The following is a 12,941-nucleotide window of genomic DNA, read 5'->3' as shown; positions in this document are numbered from 1 at the left end:
GGATCAGTCGTCCTGGTCCCTTTGCAGAAAAACAGCCCCAAAGCATGATACTTCACAGTAGGTATGGCATTCTTTGTCCTCCAAACACAACAAGTTGAGTTTTTACCAAAAAGTTATATTTTGGTTTCATCTGACCATAGACATTCTCCCAATCTTCTTCTGGATCATCCAAATGCTCTCTAGCAAACTTCAGACGGGCCTGGACACGTCTGGCACTGCAGGATTTGAGTCCCTGGCGGCGTAGTGTTACTGATGGCAGGCTTTGTTTATTTGGTCCCAGCTCTCTGCAGGTCATTCACTAGGCCCCCCCGTGTGGTTCTGGGATTTTTGCTCACCGTTCTTGTGATCATTTTGACCCCACAGGGTGAGATCTTGCGTGGAGCCCCAGATCGAGGGAGATTATCAGTGGTCTTGTATGTCTTCCATTTCCTAATAATTGCTCCCACAGTTGATTTCTTTAAACCAAGCTGCTTACCTATTTCAGATTCAGACTTCTTAGCCTGGTGCAGGTCTACAATTTTGTTTCTCGTATCCTCAGAGCTCTTTGGTCTTGGCCATAGCTGAGTTTGGAGTGTGACTGTGAGGTTGTGGACAGGTGTCTTTTATACTGATAACAAGTTCAAACAGGTGCCATTAATACAGGTAACGAGTGAAGGACACAGGAGCCTCTTAAAGAAGAAGTTACAGGTCTGTGAGAGCCAGAAATCTTGCATGTTTGTAGGTGACTAAATACTTATTTTCCACCATAATTTGCAAATAAATAAATTTAAAATCCTACAATGTGAATTTCTCTGGATTTTTTTTCTCTAATTGTCAGTCATAGTTGAAGTGTACCTATGATGAAATTTACAGGCCTCATCTTTTTAAGTCGGAGAACTTGCCCAATTGGTGGCTGACGAAATACCTACAGTGGGGCAAAAAAGTATCTGATCAAAAGTAGTGCACTATATAAGGAATAGAGTGTCATTTGGGATGCAAGCAACTGTACTGTGACCATCCCAATGTCTGGGGAAACTGATTGTGGAGACGGCCAGTAACCGCTAGAAAAGACAAAAGAACAGCTGTGCACACACTCATAAAAGAACAGCTGCCTTACAGTTCCTTATTGTGTTTAAACAAAACAGTCCTTTAATTAAGTAAAACTAACAAAACACACCCGGAGTGATTACCATCTTTATTTTATATTTTTTTTACAAATGCACACATTGTCGCCATGGATCACAATTCATGTCGTTCAATTTAAGTTAACATCTCTTTTTTGATATAAACATCAGCAGTAGAATATTACAGTGAGTATCCTAGCAACAGGTCTCCCCTTCACTTGTTAAAGTGCATCAGAATGAAGATTACATTCAAGATGAGGATAACCAACAAAAATCGATCGATTACCAATAATCAATTAGATATATCATACTGATTGATTGCTGATTGAGCAAACAAATAGCCCGAGGTGAGAAAGCAACGAAAGAGAAAGAAGGGTCACACTATATTCAGTCTGAGGAGTCTGGTCCATGCATCTAATCATTTAGAAATACACTTCTAAGACTACACACTCAAATCATTGAGGATTCAGAAATGACATGGCACATAGGAGCTGGACTGATCAAGTATGGTGGTGGAGTCCCCACTGGCTTCCTATTCCCTACATGGAACACTACCTTCGACCAGAGCCCTATTGACTCCTGTCAAAAGTAGTGCACTACGCCCTGACAAATTGAGGCTGTTCTGAGGGTAAAAGGGAGGGGGGGATGCAACTTAATATTAGGATATTTGGTATACTCAATGTATAGGGAATAGGGTGCCATTTAGGACACAACTAAAGTTAAATAAATTAACCACTTGAAAGAAAAAAAACTGCCATTTTCAACATACACCCTAAAAAAAAAAAAGATGTGAATGATTCTGTTGGACAACCAAGAGGAGGCTGCAGTGCCACAATCCTAAATTAAGGATTTTCTACAGATTAACAAGGTCAGAGGCACACATTTCAGGAGCTTGACAAAGTCCAGGTTGGGTGTGTGTGTGTGGGGGGGGGGGTAGTAGTCTCTCCCTGAAGTCCCCATTTGACTGCACAGGACACTAGTGGATGGAGGGGGTGTGTAGAACCGAAGACATTTCTATCTACGGTGACAGTACAGCCCAAAACAGAACAGCTGTAGACTGGTGTAGTGGCAGCCATTTTGTTGGAGTTGCAGTCCTTTGTCATCTTCCCAGCAGACAAGAAAGTGTATGAGAGAGAACGAAGTGAAAACACCCCATCGATTCTGGACCAGCTGAATAGAGTCTGAATGGACCAGCAACTACCTCCACCTCCAGAACAGAGAGGTCTGATAAATTACTTGGTGAATTGTGATTCCCACATACATGTACAATGGACCCAAACACACATAGGTACGTGTATGTGTATAAGTAAGACTACTGTATAAAGTTGAAAAAGTGGTATGATCTTCCATGATCACTTCCACATGGGCGAGGAAGCAGGACGGTCCATTTTAGGCCCAGGTATCCGTGTTGCTGTAGGGGTTTTACAGGCAGAGACAGCAGCTCTAGAGGGCTCTGTGCCGGGGTTCGTCTTGGCCGCTTTAGTCCTGGCCGCAGCTATAACAGCTGTACGGATGGTTTTAGCTGTAGCAGAGGAGGGGCTGTGTGTGGAGCGGGGCTGAGAGGAGTGTTGGGTCTCAGAGTTGGAGGTGGGGGCGAGACGTTTGGTCACCCTGAGGGGAGCCCCTGACAAAGGCTGGCTGGGTAGTAGCTGTACTACTAGTGGTGCTGGTGCTAGAAGTCCTCTCCCTCTCTGGTCCAAGCCCCAGCCCAGCTCTCTCTGATGCCCGGCGGGTCATGGTGGGTTTCCCTGGGGCCTGCTGCTGGTTCTCACCCCCAGCCTGGCTCCTCTCACTCCTGGTGCTACTGCTCCGCTTCACCTCTGTCTGGGTAGTAGTAGGACGTGTGATGGGGGGAGGAGCGCATGGAGGAGCTGCGTACGGACGGGGACGCCAGACGAGTGGAACGTGGTGTAGACTGTAAATTAGGATTTGGGACAGGGCCAGTGGGTGTCTGTGTCTCTGGTTTGGAAATTAAAAGGGCTCTATGGATGCCTGTATCGTTAGGCAGACGTGTACGGGGTACCAAGCCCCTCTTAGCCCCTCCTCGGACAACAGGAGTGTTCCCCCCGCTCCAAGAGTCCGGTTTCCCCATTGGAGGTCCGGCACCAGACCCTGGAGTCTCCGCCTGCCTCTCTTTCCTCCACTTGGAGCAGAGGCTGGGTGGGGCTTTGGGGAGGGGTGTGGTTGGGGTGGGAGGAGGGGATAGGTTGTCATAGGAACACAGGCCTCGGACCAGGGTGTGGCACTCCAGGGTTTCGCCCACACATGGGTATGACCGGTCCCTTTCCCTGTCAGGGCTGCAGACCTCTGGGCATTGATGTGCCTGCTGCGGGCTCAGCTCTGGTAGGCTGGGAGGCAGCCATCTCTGCTCCACTGGTGTAGAGAGAGATTCTGTTTCCCTCTGCTGGGTTGGTCCCCCCTCAGGTGAAAGCCTCAAGTCCAAGGAACCACCACTTCCTTGTGAGGTCTCCTTGGCTCCCTTAGACTCCTGCGATTGGACACAGTCTGGGGTGTCAGTGGCCATGGATGATTTTGATTGGCTCTCAAAGGGCTGCTCAGTTACCGTATACCCTGGGAGAGGAGCGAGGTCAGGGTCCTGATGCGCTGCGTCTCTGACTGAGGTGTGCGTTTCGCCTGTGCGTTTCGCCTGAGAAACAGGGGTAGGGTCAGTCCCCTCTAGGTCATGCCTGTGTCTAAGATCAATGGTATTTCTTCTCACACTGGGGATGGCAGTAGAGGTAGTGGAGGAGTGTCTATAAGGACTGGCCATAGACTTAGTGGTCAGTACACGCTGGTCAGGGCTGGCATCAACTGTTGGTTCATGGTGAGTTTCAGTCACTCGAGTCGTTGGTGCGAGTCGGCTTTCAATGATGTTAGTGGCAATTCCATGTTGGGTTTGAGTGACATAGGCAATAATGTCCTGCCTGTTTTGGGGGACATTGAATCTACGTCCACACTGGGTTTGAGTGACGTTAGAAGTCAGTTCATGTTGAGTTTGTGAGACTTGAGTCTGAGTTGTCCCCTCATGATTTGGTCTCTTAGTCTCCAGGACTGGTTGGTGCTGATGGACCAGGGGCTCTGTCCTGGTCTCTGTCCCCAGGACTGGTTGGTGCTGATGGACCAGGGGCTCTGTCCTGGTCTCTGTCCCCCGGACTGGTTGGTGCTGATGGACTAGGGGCTCTGTCCTGGTCTCTGTCCCCAGGACTGGTTGGTGCTGATGGACCAGGGGCTCTGTCCTGGTCTCTGTCCCCAGGACTGGTTGGTGCTGATAGACCAGGGGCTCTGTCCTGGTCTCTGTCCCCAGGGATGGCCTCTCCTGGCTTGGGTAGGTGGGGCAGGGAAGCCCTGGGGAGGTCTGGGGGTGGATGGAGGTATTATAGAGGATGGAGGAGTTGTTGAGGTGGGGATATGTCTGAAGAGGAGCGGAGGTGGTGTTCTGGAGGTAGTGGGAGTGTCTGCGGTTCTCCTGGGTTCTAAGGCTGCGCTGGCTCCAGGTGTGGCTCAGGTTCTCAAGGGTCCTCTCCAGGTCATCCTGGTTCTTCTGGGTTCCCAGTGGGGACACCCGACCCAGAACCACACCCAGGTCCAGGCCTGTACACACGGCCACGGAGCGACGCTTCTCCACCATCTCTCGCTCCATCCGTTTCTGCTCCTTCTGTTCCCGCTCTGCATTTTCCTGAGAGGGAACAGGATGATTACTTTATGGTAGAAGAATAAACATCAAGTATACATTAATCAGCACAGCATCTACACCTCTATCTTCTCTGCCTTTTTGTCCTCACCAGTCTATAACTCCTGTCTGTGTGTACACACACACACTTTATTTTTACTATTTTATACATTGTAGAATATGGAAGATCTCAAAACCATGAAATAACACATGAAATCATGTAGTAACCAAAAAAAAAACGTGTTAAACAACTATTTTAGATTCTTCAAAGTAGCCACCATTTGCTTTGCACGCTCTTGGCATTCTCTCAACCAGCTTCACCTGGAATGCTTTTCCAACAGTCTTGGAGTTCCCACATATGCTGAGCACTTGTTGGCTGCTTTTCCTTCACTCTGCGGTCCAACTCATCCCAAACCACCTCAATTGGGTTGAAGTCGGGTGATTGTGGAGGCCAGGTCACCTGATGCAGCACTCCATCACTTTCCTTAGTCAAATATTCCTTACACAGCCTAGGTGTGTTTTGGGTCATTGTCCTGTTGAAAAACAAATGAAAGTCCCACAAAGCACAAACCAGATGGAATGGTGTATCGCTACAGAATGCTGTGGTAGCCACACTGGTTAAGTGTGTCTTGAATTCTAAATAAAACACTGACAGTATCATCAGCAAAGCATCCCCACACCTCCTCCTCCATGCTTCACGGTGGGAACCACATGCAGAGATCATCCGTTCAGCTACTCTGAGTCTCACAAAGACACGGCGGTTGGAACCAAACATCTCAAATTTGGACTCATCAGACCAAAGGGCAGATTTCCGTCGGTCTAATGTTCATTGCTCGTGTTTCCTGGCTCAAGCAAGTCTCTTTTTATTGTTGGTGTCCTTTAGTAGTGGTTTTCTTTGCAGAAGTTTGACCATGAAGAACTGATTCACACAGTCTCCTCTGAACAGTTGATGTTGAGATGTGTCTGTTACTTGAACTCTGAAGCATTTATTTGGGCTGTAATTTCTGAGGCTGGTAACTCTAATGAACTTATAATATAATAATAATAAATAATATATGCCATTTAGCAGACGCTTTTATCCAAAGCGACTTACAGTCATGTGTGCATACATTCTATCCTCTGCAGCAGAGGTAACTCTGGGGCTTCCTTTCCTGTGGCAGTTCTCATGAGAGACAGTTAAATCATAGCTTCATGGTTTTTGCAACTGCAAATTTTCCAGATTGACTGACCTTCATGTCTTAAAGTAATGGACTGTCGTTTCTCTCTTCCACAAATTAACTTAACAAGTCACACCTGTTAATTGAAATGCATTCCAGGTGACTTCCTCATGAATCTGGTTGAGAGAATGCCAAGAGTGTGCAAAGCTGTCATCAAGGCAAAGGGTGGCTACTTTGAAGAATCTCAAATATATTTTGATTTGTTTAATACTTTTTTGGTCACCACATGATTCCATAGTTTTGATGTCTTCATAACTATCTGCCCAAGGTACAAAGTCAGAATCCCAACCTAGTCCTCTTCTTAAAATCTGATTTTAACCCAGACAGTTTGATCAAAAGCAGTCGGTCTCACCTGTACGGCTCTTTGGAATCGAAGGCAGAAGGAGTGGAAGACCCTGCAGGCCTCCTCCAGTTTAAAGATGCTGTCATCCTCACAGAAGAATTCAACCAGAGCCTGACTGGACATCCTCATCCCCTCCACGTCATCCTCTGCTTCCTTCAGACGGTCCTCTGCCACCTAGAGAGCGAGAGAGGAGGAGATCGAAAGAGCGAGAAAGGGAGATTAGACTCACTGTTTTGACCAAGGAGCAAGAATATGGTGAAAAGAGACTCAAAGTTAACCAAAGCCATATGAGTTTCAATGTTGTTCTTTGTGAGTTCATCAATTCTCACTTCACTAGACACCATAGACCAGTGTTTTATAATTATGCAAGTTCTAGATCAGTGTGTGTTCTAAATCCATAGAATCTAGTTCAGTACCTCCAGGAAAGACCGTGTGAGCTGCTGGATCTCTGCCTCCGTCTGGACACTGATCCTGAGGGATGCCACACGGCTGTGGAGCCTGGAGAAATCATCTACTACCGACTCCTCACACAACCTATAGGAAGACAGAGACGAGAGACGCATTACTTGACATGACATTAAAAGGTAGATTCAGCGATATGAGACAGACGCAGAAAGTTAACAGCATAAGTGGGTCAATTTCCGTAACTAAGAACGTTGAAGCGCGAGGCTCAACTACTCCATGGCCATCACACTGAACAGGCTGAAGCAAATCTGTGCACATGCGCAGGTACTGTGTTGCATCTCGCTTATCTCAATATCTCCGGTGCTGCTTGTGGCCACGTCATTTTGCAGGGTTTACTTTTATAGATGATAGTAAAGTGATTGATGCGAAATTCCGTGAAACCCCAAAAAATAGACGGCGTCTATTCCAAAAGTTGGCCAATGTACGGCTCTGGATAAAACCTTGTGTTTTTACCCGCAACCCAACCTGTCGCTGCGACGCAACCCAACCTGTCGCTGCGACGCAACCCAACCTGTCGCTGCGACGCAACCCAACCTGTCGCTGCGACGCAACCCAACCTGTCGCTGCGACGCAACCCAACCTGTCGCTGCGACGCAACCCAACCTGTCGCTGCGACGCAACCCAACCTGTCGCTGCGACGCAACCCAACCTGTCGCTGCGACGCAACCCAACCTGTCGCTGCGATCCATGAGAGACGACGAGGCAAAGTAAACCATATGGTAATCTTTGTTTCAGAAGATGCTGTTACTTAGACTCTAATTCAAAGCAGTGGTCCCTAAGCTGTGACCCTAATTCAAAGCAGTGGTTCCTAAGCTGTGACCTACATAAAGCTGTTATTCTAATTCAAAGCAGTAGTCCCTAAGCTGTGACCCTAATTCAAAGCAGTGGTTCCTAAGCTGTTATTCTAATTCAAAGCAGTGGTCCCTAAGCTGTGACCCTAATTCAAAGCAGTGGTTCCTAAGCTGTGACCTACATAAAGCTGTTATTCTAACTCAAAGCAGTGGTTCCTAAGCTGTGCCTACATAAAGCTGTTATTCTAATTCAAAGCAGTGGTTCCTAAGCTGTGACCTACATAAAGCTGTTATTCTAATTCAAAGCAGTGGTCCCTAAGCTGTGACCTTAATTCAAAGCAGTGGTTCCTAAACTGTGACCCTAATTCAAAGCAGTGGTCCCTAAGCTGTGACCCTAATTCAAAGCAGTGGTTCCTAAGCTGTGACCTACATAAAGCTGTTATTCTAACTCAAAGCAGTGGTTCCTAAGCTGTGACCTACATAAAGCTGTTATTCTAATTCAAAGCAGTGGTTCCTAAGCTGTGACCTACATAAAGCTGTTATTCTAATTCAAAGCAGTGGTCCCTAAGCTGTGACCCTAATTCAAAGCAGTGGTTCCTAAACTGTGATCCTAATTCAAAGCAGTGGTTCCTAAGCTGTGACCCTAATTCAAAGCAGTGGTTCCTAAGCTGTGACCCTAATTCAAAGTAGTGGTTCCTAAGCTGTGACCCTAATTCAAAGTAGTGGTTCCTAAGCTGTGACCCAAATTCAAAGCAGTGGTTCCTAAGCTGTGACCCTAATTCAAAGCAGTGGTTCCTAAGCTGTGACCTACATAAAGCTGTTATTCTAATTCAAAGCAGTGGTTCCTAAGCTGTGACCCTAATTCAAAGCAGTGGTTCCTAAGCTGTGACCTACATAAAGCTGTTATTCTAATTCAAAGCAGTGGTTCCTAAGTTGTGACCCTAATTCAAAGCAGTGGTCCCTAAGCTGTGACCCTAATTCAAAGCAGTGGTTCCTAAACTGTGACCTACATAAAGCTGTGACCCTAATTCAAAGCAGTGGTTCCTAAGCTGTGACCCTAATTCAAAGCAGTGGTTCCTAAGCTGTGACCCTAATTCAAAGCAGTGGTTCCTAAACTGTGACCCTAATTCAAAGCAGTGGTTCCTAAGCTGTGACCCTAATTCAAAGCAGTGGTTCCTAAAATGTGACCCTAATTCAAAGCAGTGGTTCCTCAGCTGTGACCATAATTCAAAGCAGTGGTTCCTAAGCTGTGACCTACATAAAGCTGTTATTCTAATTCAAAGCAGTAGTCCCTAAGCTGTGACCCTAATTCAAAGCAGTGGTTCCTAAGCTGTTATTCTAATTCAAAGCAGTGGTCCCTAAGCTGTGACCCTAATTCAAAGCAGTGGTTCCTAAGCTGTGACCTACATAAAGCTGTTATTCTAACTCAAAGCAGTGGTTCCTAAGCTGTGCCTACATAAAGCTGTTATTCTAATTCAAAGCAGTGGTTCCTAAGCTGTGACCTACATAAAGCTGTTATTCTAATTCAAAGCAGTGGTCCCTAAGCTGTGACCTTAATTCAAAGCAGTGGTTCCTAAACTGTGACCCTAATTCAAAGCAGTGGTCCCTAAGCTGTGACCCTAATTCAAAGCAGTGGTTCCTAAGCTGTGACCTACATAAAGCTGTTATTCTAACTCAAAGCAGTGGTTCCTAAGCTGTGACCTACATAAAGCTGTTATTCTAATTCAAAGCAGTGGTTCCTAAGCTGTGACCTACATAAAGCTGTTATTCTAATTCAAAGCAGTGGTCCCTAAGCTGTGACCCTAATTCAAAGCAGTGGTTCCTAAGCTGTGACCCTAATTCAAAGCAGTGGTTCCTAAACTGTGATCCTAATTCAAAGCAGTGGTTCCTAAGCTGTGACCCTAATTCAAAGCAGTGGTTCCTAAGCTGTGACCCTAATTCAAAGTAGTGGTTCCTAAGCTGTGACCCTAATTCAAAGTAGTGGTTCCTAAGCTGTGACCCAAATTCAAAGCAGTGGTTCCTAAGCTGTGACCCTAATTCAAAGCAGTGGTTCCTAAGCTGTGACCTACATAAAGCTGTTATTCTAATTCAAAGCAGTGGTTCCTAAGCTGTGACCCTAATTCAAAGCAGTGGTTCCTAAGCTGTGACCTACATAAAGCTGTTATTCTAATTCAAAGCAGTGGTTCCTAAGTTGTGACCCTAATTCAAAGCAGTGGTCCCTAAGCTGTGACCCTAATTCAAAGCAGTGGTTCCTAAACTGTGACCTACATAAAGCTGTGACCCTAATTCAAAGCAGTGGTTCCTAAGCTGTGACCCTAATTCAAAGCAGTGGTTCCTAAGCTGTGACCCTAATTCAAAGCAGTGGTTCCTAAACTGTGACCCTAATTCAAAGCAGTGGTTCCTAAGCTGTGACCCTAATTCAAAGCAGTGGTTCCTAAAATGTGACCCTAATTCAAAGCAGTGGTTCCTCAGCTGTGACCATAATTCAAAGCAGTGGTTCCTAAGCTGTGACCTACATAAAGCTGTTATTCTAATTCAAAGCAGTGGTTCCTAAGCTGTGACCCTAATTCAAAGCAGTGGTTCCTAAACTGTGACCCTAATTCAAAGCAGTGGTTCCTAAGCTGTTATTCTAATTCAAAGCAGTGGTTACTAAGCTGTTATTCTAATTCAAAGCAGTGGTTCCTAAACTGTTATTCTAATTCAAAGCAGGGTTCCTAAGCTGTGACCCTAATTCAAAGCAGTGGTTCCTAAGCTGTGACCCTAATTCAAAGCAGTGGTTCCTAAGCTGTTATTCTAATTCAAAGCAGTGGTTACTAAGCTGTTATTCTAATTCAAAGCAGTGGTTCCTAAACTGTTATTCTAATTCAAAGCAGGGTTCCTAAACTGTGACCCTAATTCAAAGCAGTGGTTCCTAAGCTGTGACCTACATAAAGCTGTGACCCTAATTCAAAGCAGTGGTTCCTAAGCTGTGACCTACATAAAGCTGTGACCCTAATTCAAAGCAGTGGTACCTAAACTGTGACCCTAATTCAAAGCAGTGGTTCCTAAGATGTGACCTACATAAAGCTGTTATTCTAATTCAAAGCAGTGGTTCCTAAGCTGTGACCTACATAAAGCTGTTATTCTAATTCAAAGCAGTGGTTCCTAAGCTGTGACCTACATAAAGCTGTTATTCTAATTCAAAGCAGTGGTTCCTAAACTGTGACCTACATAAAGCTGTTATTCTAATTCAAAGCAGTGGTCCCTAAGCTGTGACCCTAATTCAAAGCAGTGGTTCCTAAGCTGTGACCTACATAAAGCTGTTATTCTAATTCAAAGCAGTGGTTCCTAAACTGTGACCTACATAAAGCTGTTATTCTAATTCAAAGCAGTGGTCCCTAAGCTGTGACCTACATAAAGCTGTTATTTTCCTCTGACAGACATCTTAATACATCCTAAATGTCCCCTTTGGCTCCACCCCAGCAGGAGTAGGTCTTACAGTAACACCGATACCCACAGAGTAACTGACAGTAAGGTGTGCATCCCAAATGGCACCCTTTTCCCAATATAGCGCCTTGACAAAAGGTACTGGGTGCCATTTGGGACTCAATCTAAGTGTCCTACATAGCTAACCAAACCCAAATCCCCAACAGAGCCGTAATACTGGATTGAAACAGAAATGTTGTGAAGAGCCATATTAAAACAAGGGGATGTAGCTATATCACTAACAGCTGGACAGAGCTCCACTACAGTAACACAATACAGTCCTGTTGAAACGGGTCTTTTTGGGCGTAGTGTGTGTGTGTGTGTGTGTCTGTGTGAGATAGCAGCCTGCTGGGGCATATTGATGTTATAGGACGGAGCTCATATGCTCCCCAGAAGCATCCAAAACACCACGGGCCACGTTCATACACTTCAGATTCCTTCCTTCCTTCCTTCCTTCTTTCTTTCCTCTAATTAATTACAGATCTGCTGGACTGGTTAAAAGCAAGGAAATGGAAACCTTGCTTTACAAGCAGATCACATAAAGATCTGTGTTTGTCCCAAGGTACACTAACTATTAGAACAAGGACGCGTCCAGCAGGACAACGTTTTGGAACGTTCGGATAGAAATAGGTAACAATAGGTAAAAAATATGCCTCTCTGACGTGTAGACCAATTCTATCTGCAACAACAATGGTTTGGCAACTGAACGTGGCTCAGTCTTTTTGAGGGAGGAGGGTAATTTCTAAACTTGGGGGGGGTGTATTATTGGCTCCTACTAACCTGGAGGCGGGGCCGACGTGTCCTAGTTGGCCAGGAAACGACAGTAAACTCTGGTCCTTTTTCACTGCTTCCTGTGGAGACGGAGACAGAGCTGATCCAGCTATTGTTTCACACAGTGAGGCGTCATAATTCTGGATGAATCATTGCATTGTGTCACGATTCAGTGTGTTGATGTGGTTATTGTGAATGTAAGAATTCATGGTTGGTCAAATACAACAAATACCCAACTCAGTTTGAAAGAGATTATGAAGACCCTTTTCATCTGTGCCAATTGAACAATTCTGCAATATAACAAGTGTCAAGTTTTTAAAAGGAAACTAAAATGTGCAGTCTGTCAAACGGCTGTTAGTCTTCAGTAAATAGTAGTCTGTGATTCATTCGATCGTCTTTGAACTGAATCTAGAGAAGTTCTTAAGATGTGGCATGTTAATGCTTGATTCATTCGATCGTCTCTGAACTGAATCTAGAGAAGTTCTTAAGATGTGGCATGTTAATGCTTGATTCATTCGATCGTCTTTGAACTGAATCTAGAGAAGTTCTTAAGATGTGGCATGTTAATGCTTGAGCTTACGTCTTCCCTGAAAGATGCATTCAAGTCAAGCACTTCAAGGGTCTCCTCTTCACTGCAGTGTGACTGACAGACTGACCAGGTAAAAGATATGACCCCCCTATTGATGTCACTAGTTAAATCCACTTCAAATCAGTGTAGATGAAGGTGAGGAGAAGGGTTAAAGAATAATTTTTAAGCCTTGGAACAATTGAGACAGATTGTGTATGTGAGCCATTCAGAGGGTGAATGGACAAGACAAAAGATAGAAGTGCTTTTGAACAGGTATGGTAGTACAGGGTACAGGGTATGGTAGTACAGGGTATGGTAGTACAGGGTATGGTAGTACAGGGTATGGTAGAACAGGGTACAGGGTATGGTACAACAGGGTATGGTACAACAGGGTATGGTACAACAGGGTATGGTGCAACAGGGTATGGTAGTACAGCGTATGGCAGAAACAGGGTATGGCAGAAACAGGGTATGGCAGAAACAGGGTATGGCAGAAACAGGGTACAGGGTATGGTAGTATAGGGTATGGCAGAAACAGGGTATGGTAG

The 12,941-nt window shown here is 45.3% G+C and overlaps 1 protein-coding gene across 2 annotated transcripts in view; it reads right to left on the bottom strand.

Moving 5' to 3' along the window:
* Nucleotides 1-1,165: 1,165 nt before the first annotated feature.
* Nucleotides 1,166-12,941, bottom strand: part of LOC124011349 (FH2 domain-containing protein 1-like) — a 40,974-nt gene continuing 29,198 nt past the window's right edge. For both annotated transcript variants that reach the window (XM_046324635.1, XM_046324634.1), the window contains exons 9-12: nt 11,835-11,905; nt 6,750-6,867; nt 6,343-6,507; nt 1,166-4,779 (exon numbers count right to left, since the gene is read on the bottom strand). In XM_046324635.1, coding sequence (XP_046180591.1) covers nt 2,905-4,779; nt 6,343-6,507; nt 6,750-6,867; nt 11,835-11,905 — 2,229 coding nt within the window. In that variant the 3' untranslated portion in view covers nt 1,166-2,904. The remainder of the gene's footprint in view (nt 4,780-6,342; nt 6,508-6,749; nt 6,868-11,834; nt 11,906-12,941) is intronic.

The sequence above is a fragment of the Oncorhynchus gorbuscha genome, linkage group LG23 (genome assembly GCF_021184085.1).
Source record: "Oncorhynchus gorbuscha isolate QuinsamMale2020 ecotype Even-year linkage group LG23, OgorEven_v1.0, whole genome shotgun sequence".
Lineage (NCBI taxonomy): Eukaryota > Metazoa > Chordata > Actinopteri > Salmoniformes > Salmonidae > Oncorhynchus > Oncorhynchus gorbuscha.
The sequence above is the reverse complement of the archived record's forward strand: the minus strand, read 5'-3'. Positions and strand labels throughout refer to the sequence as shown.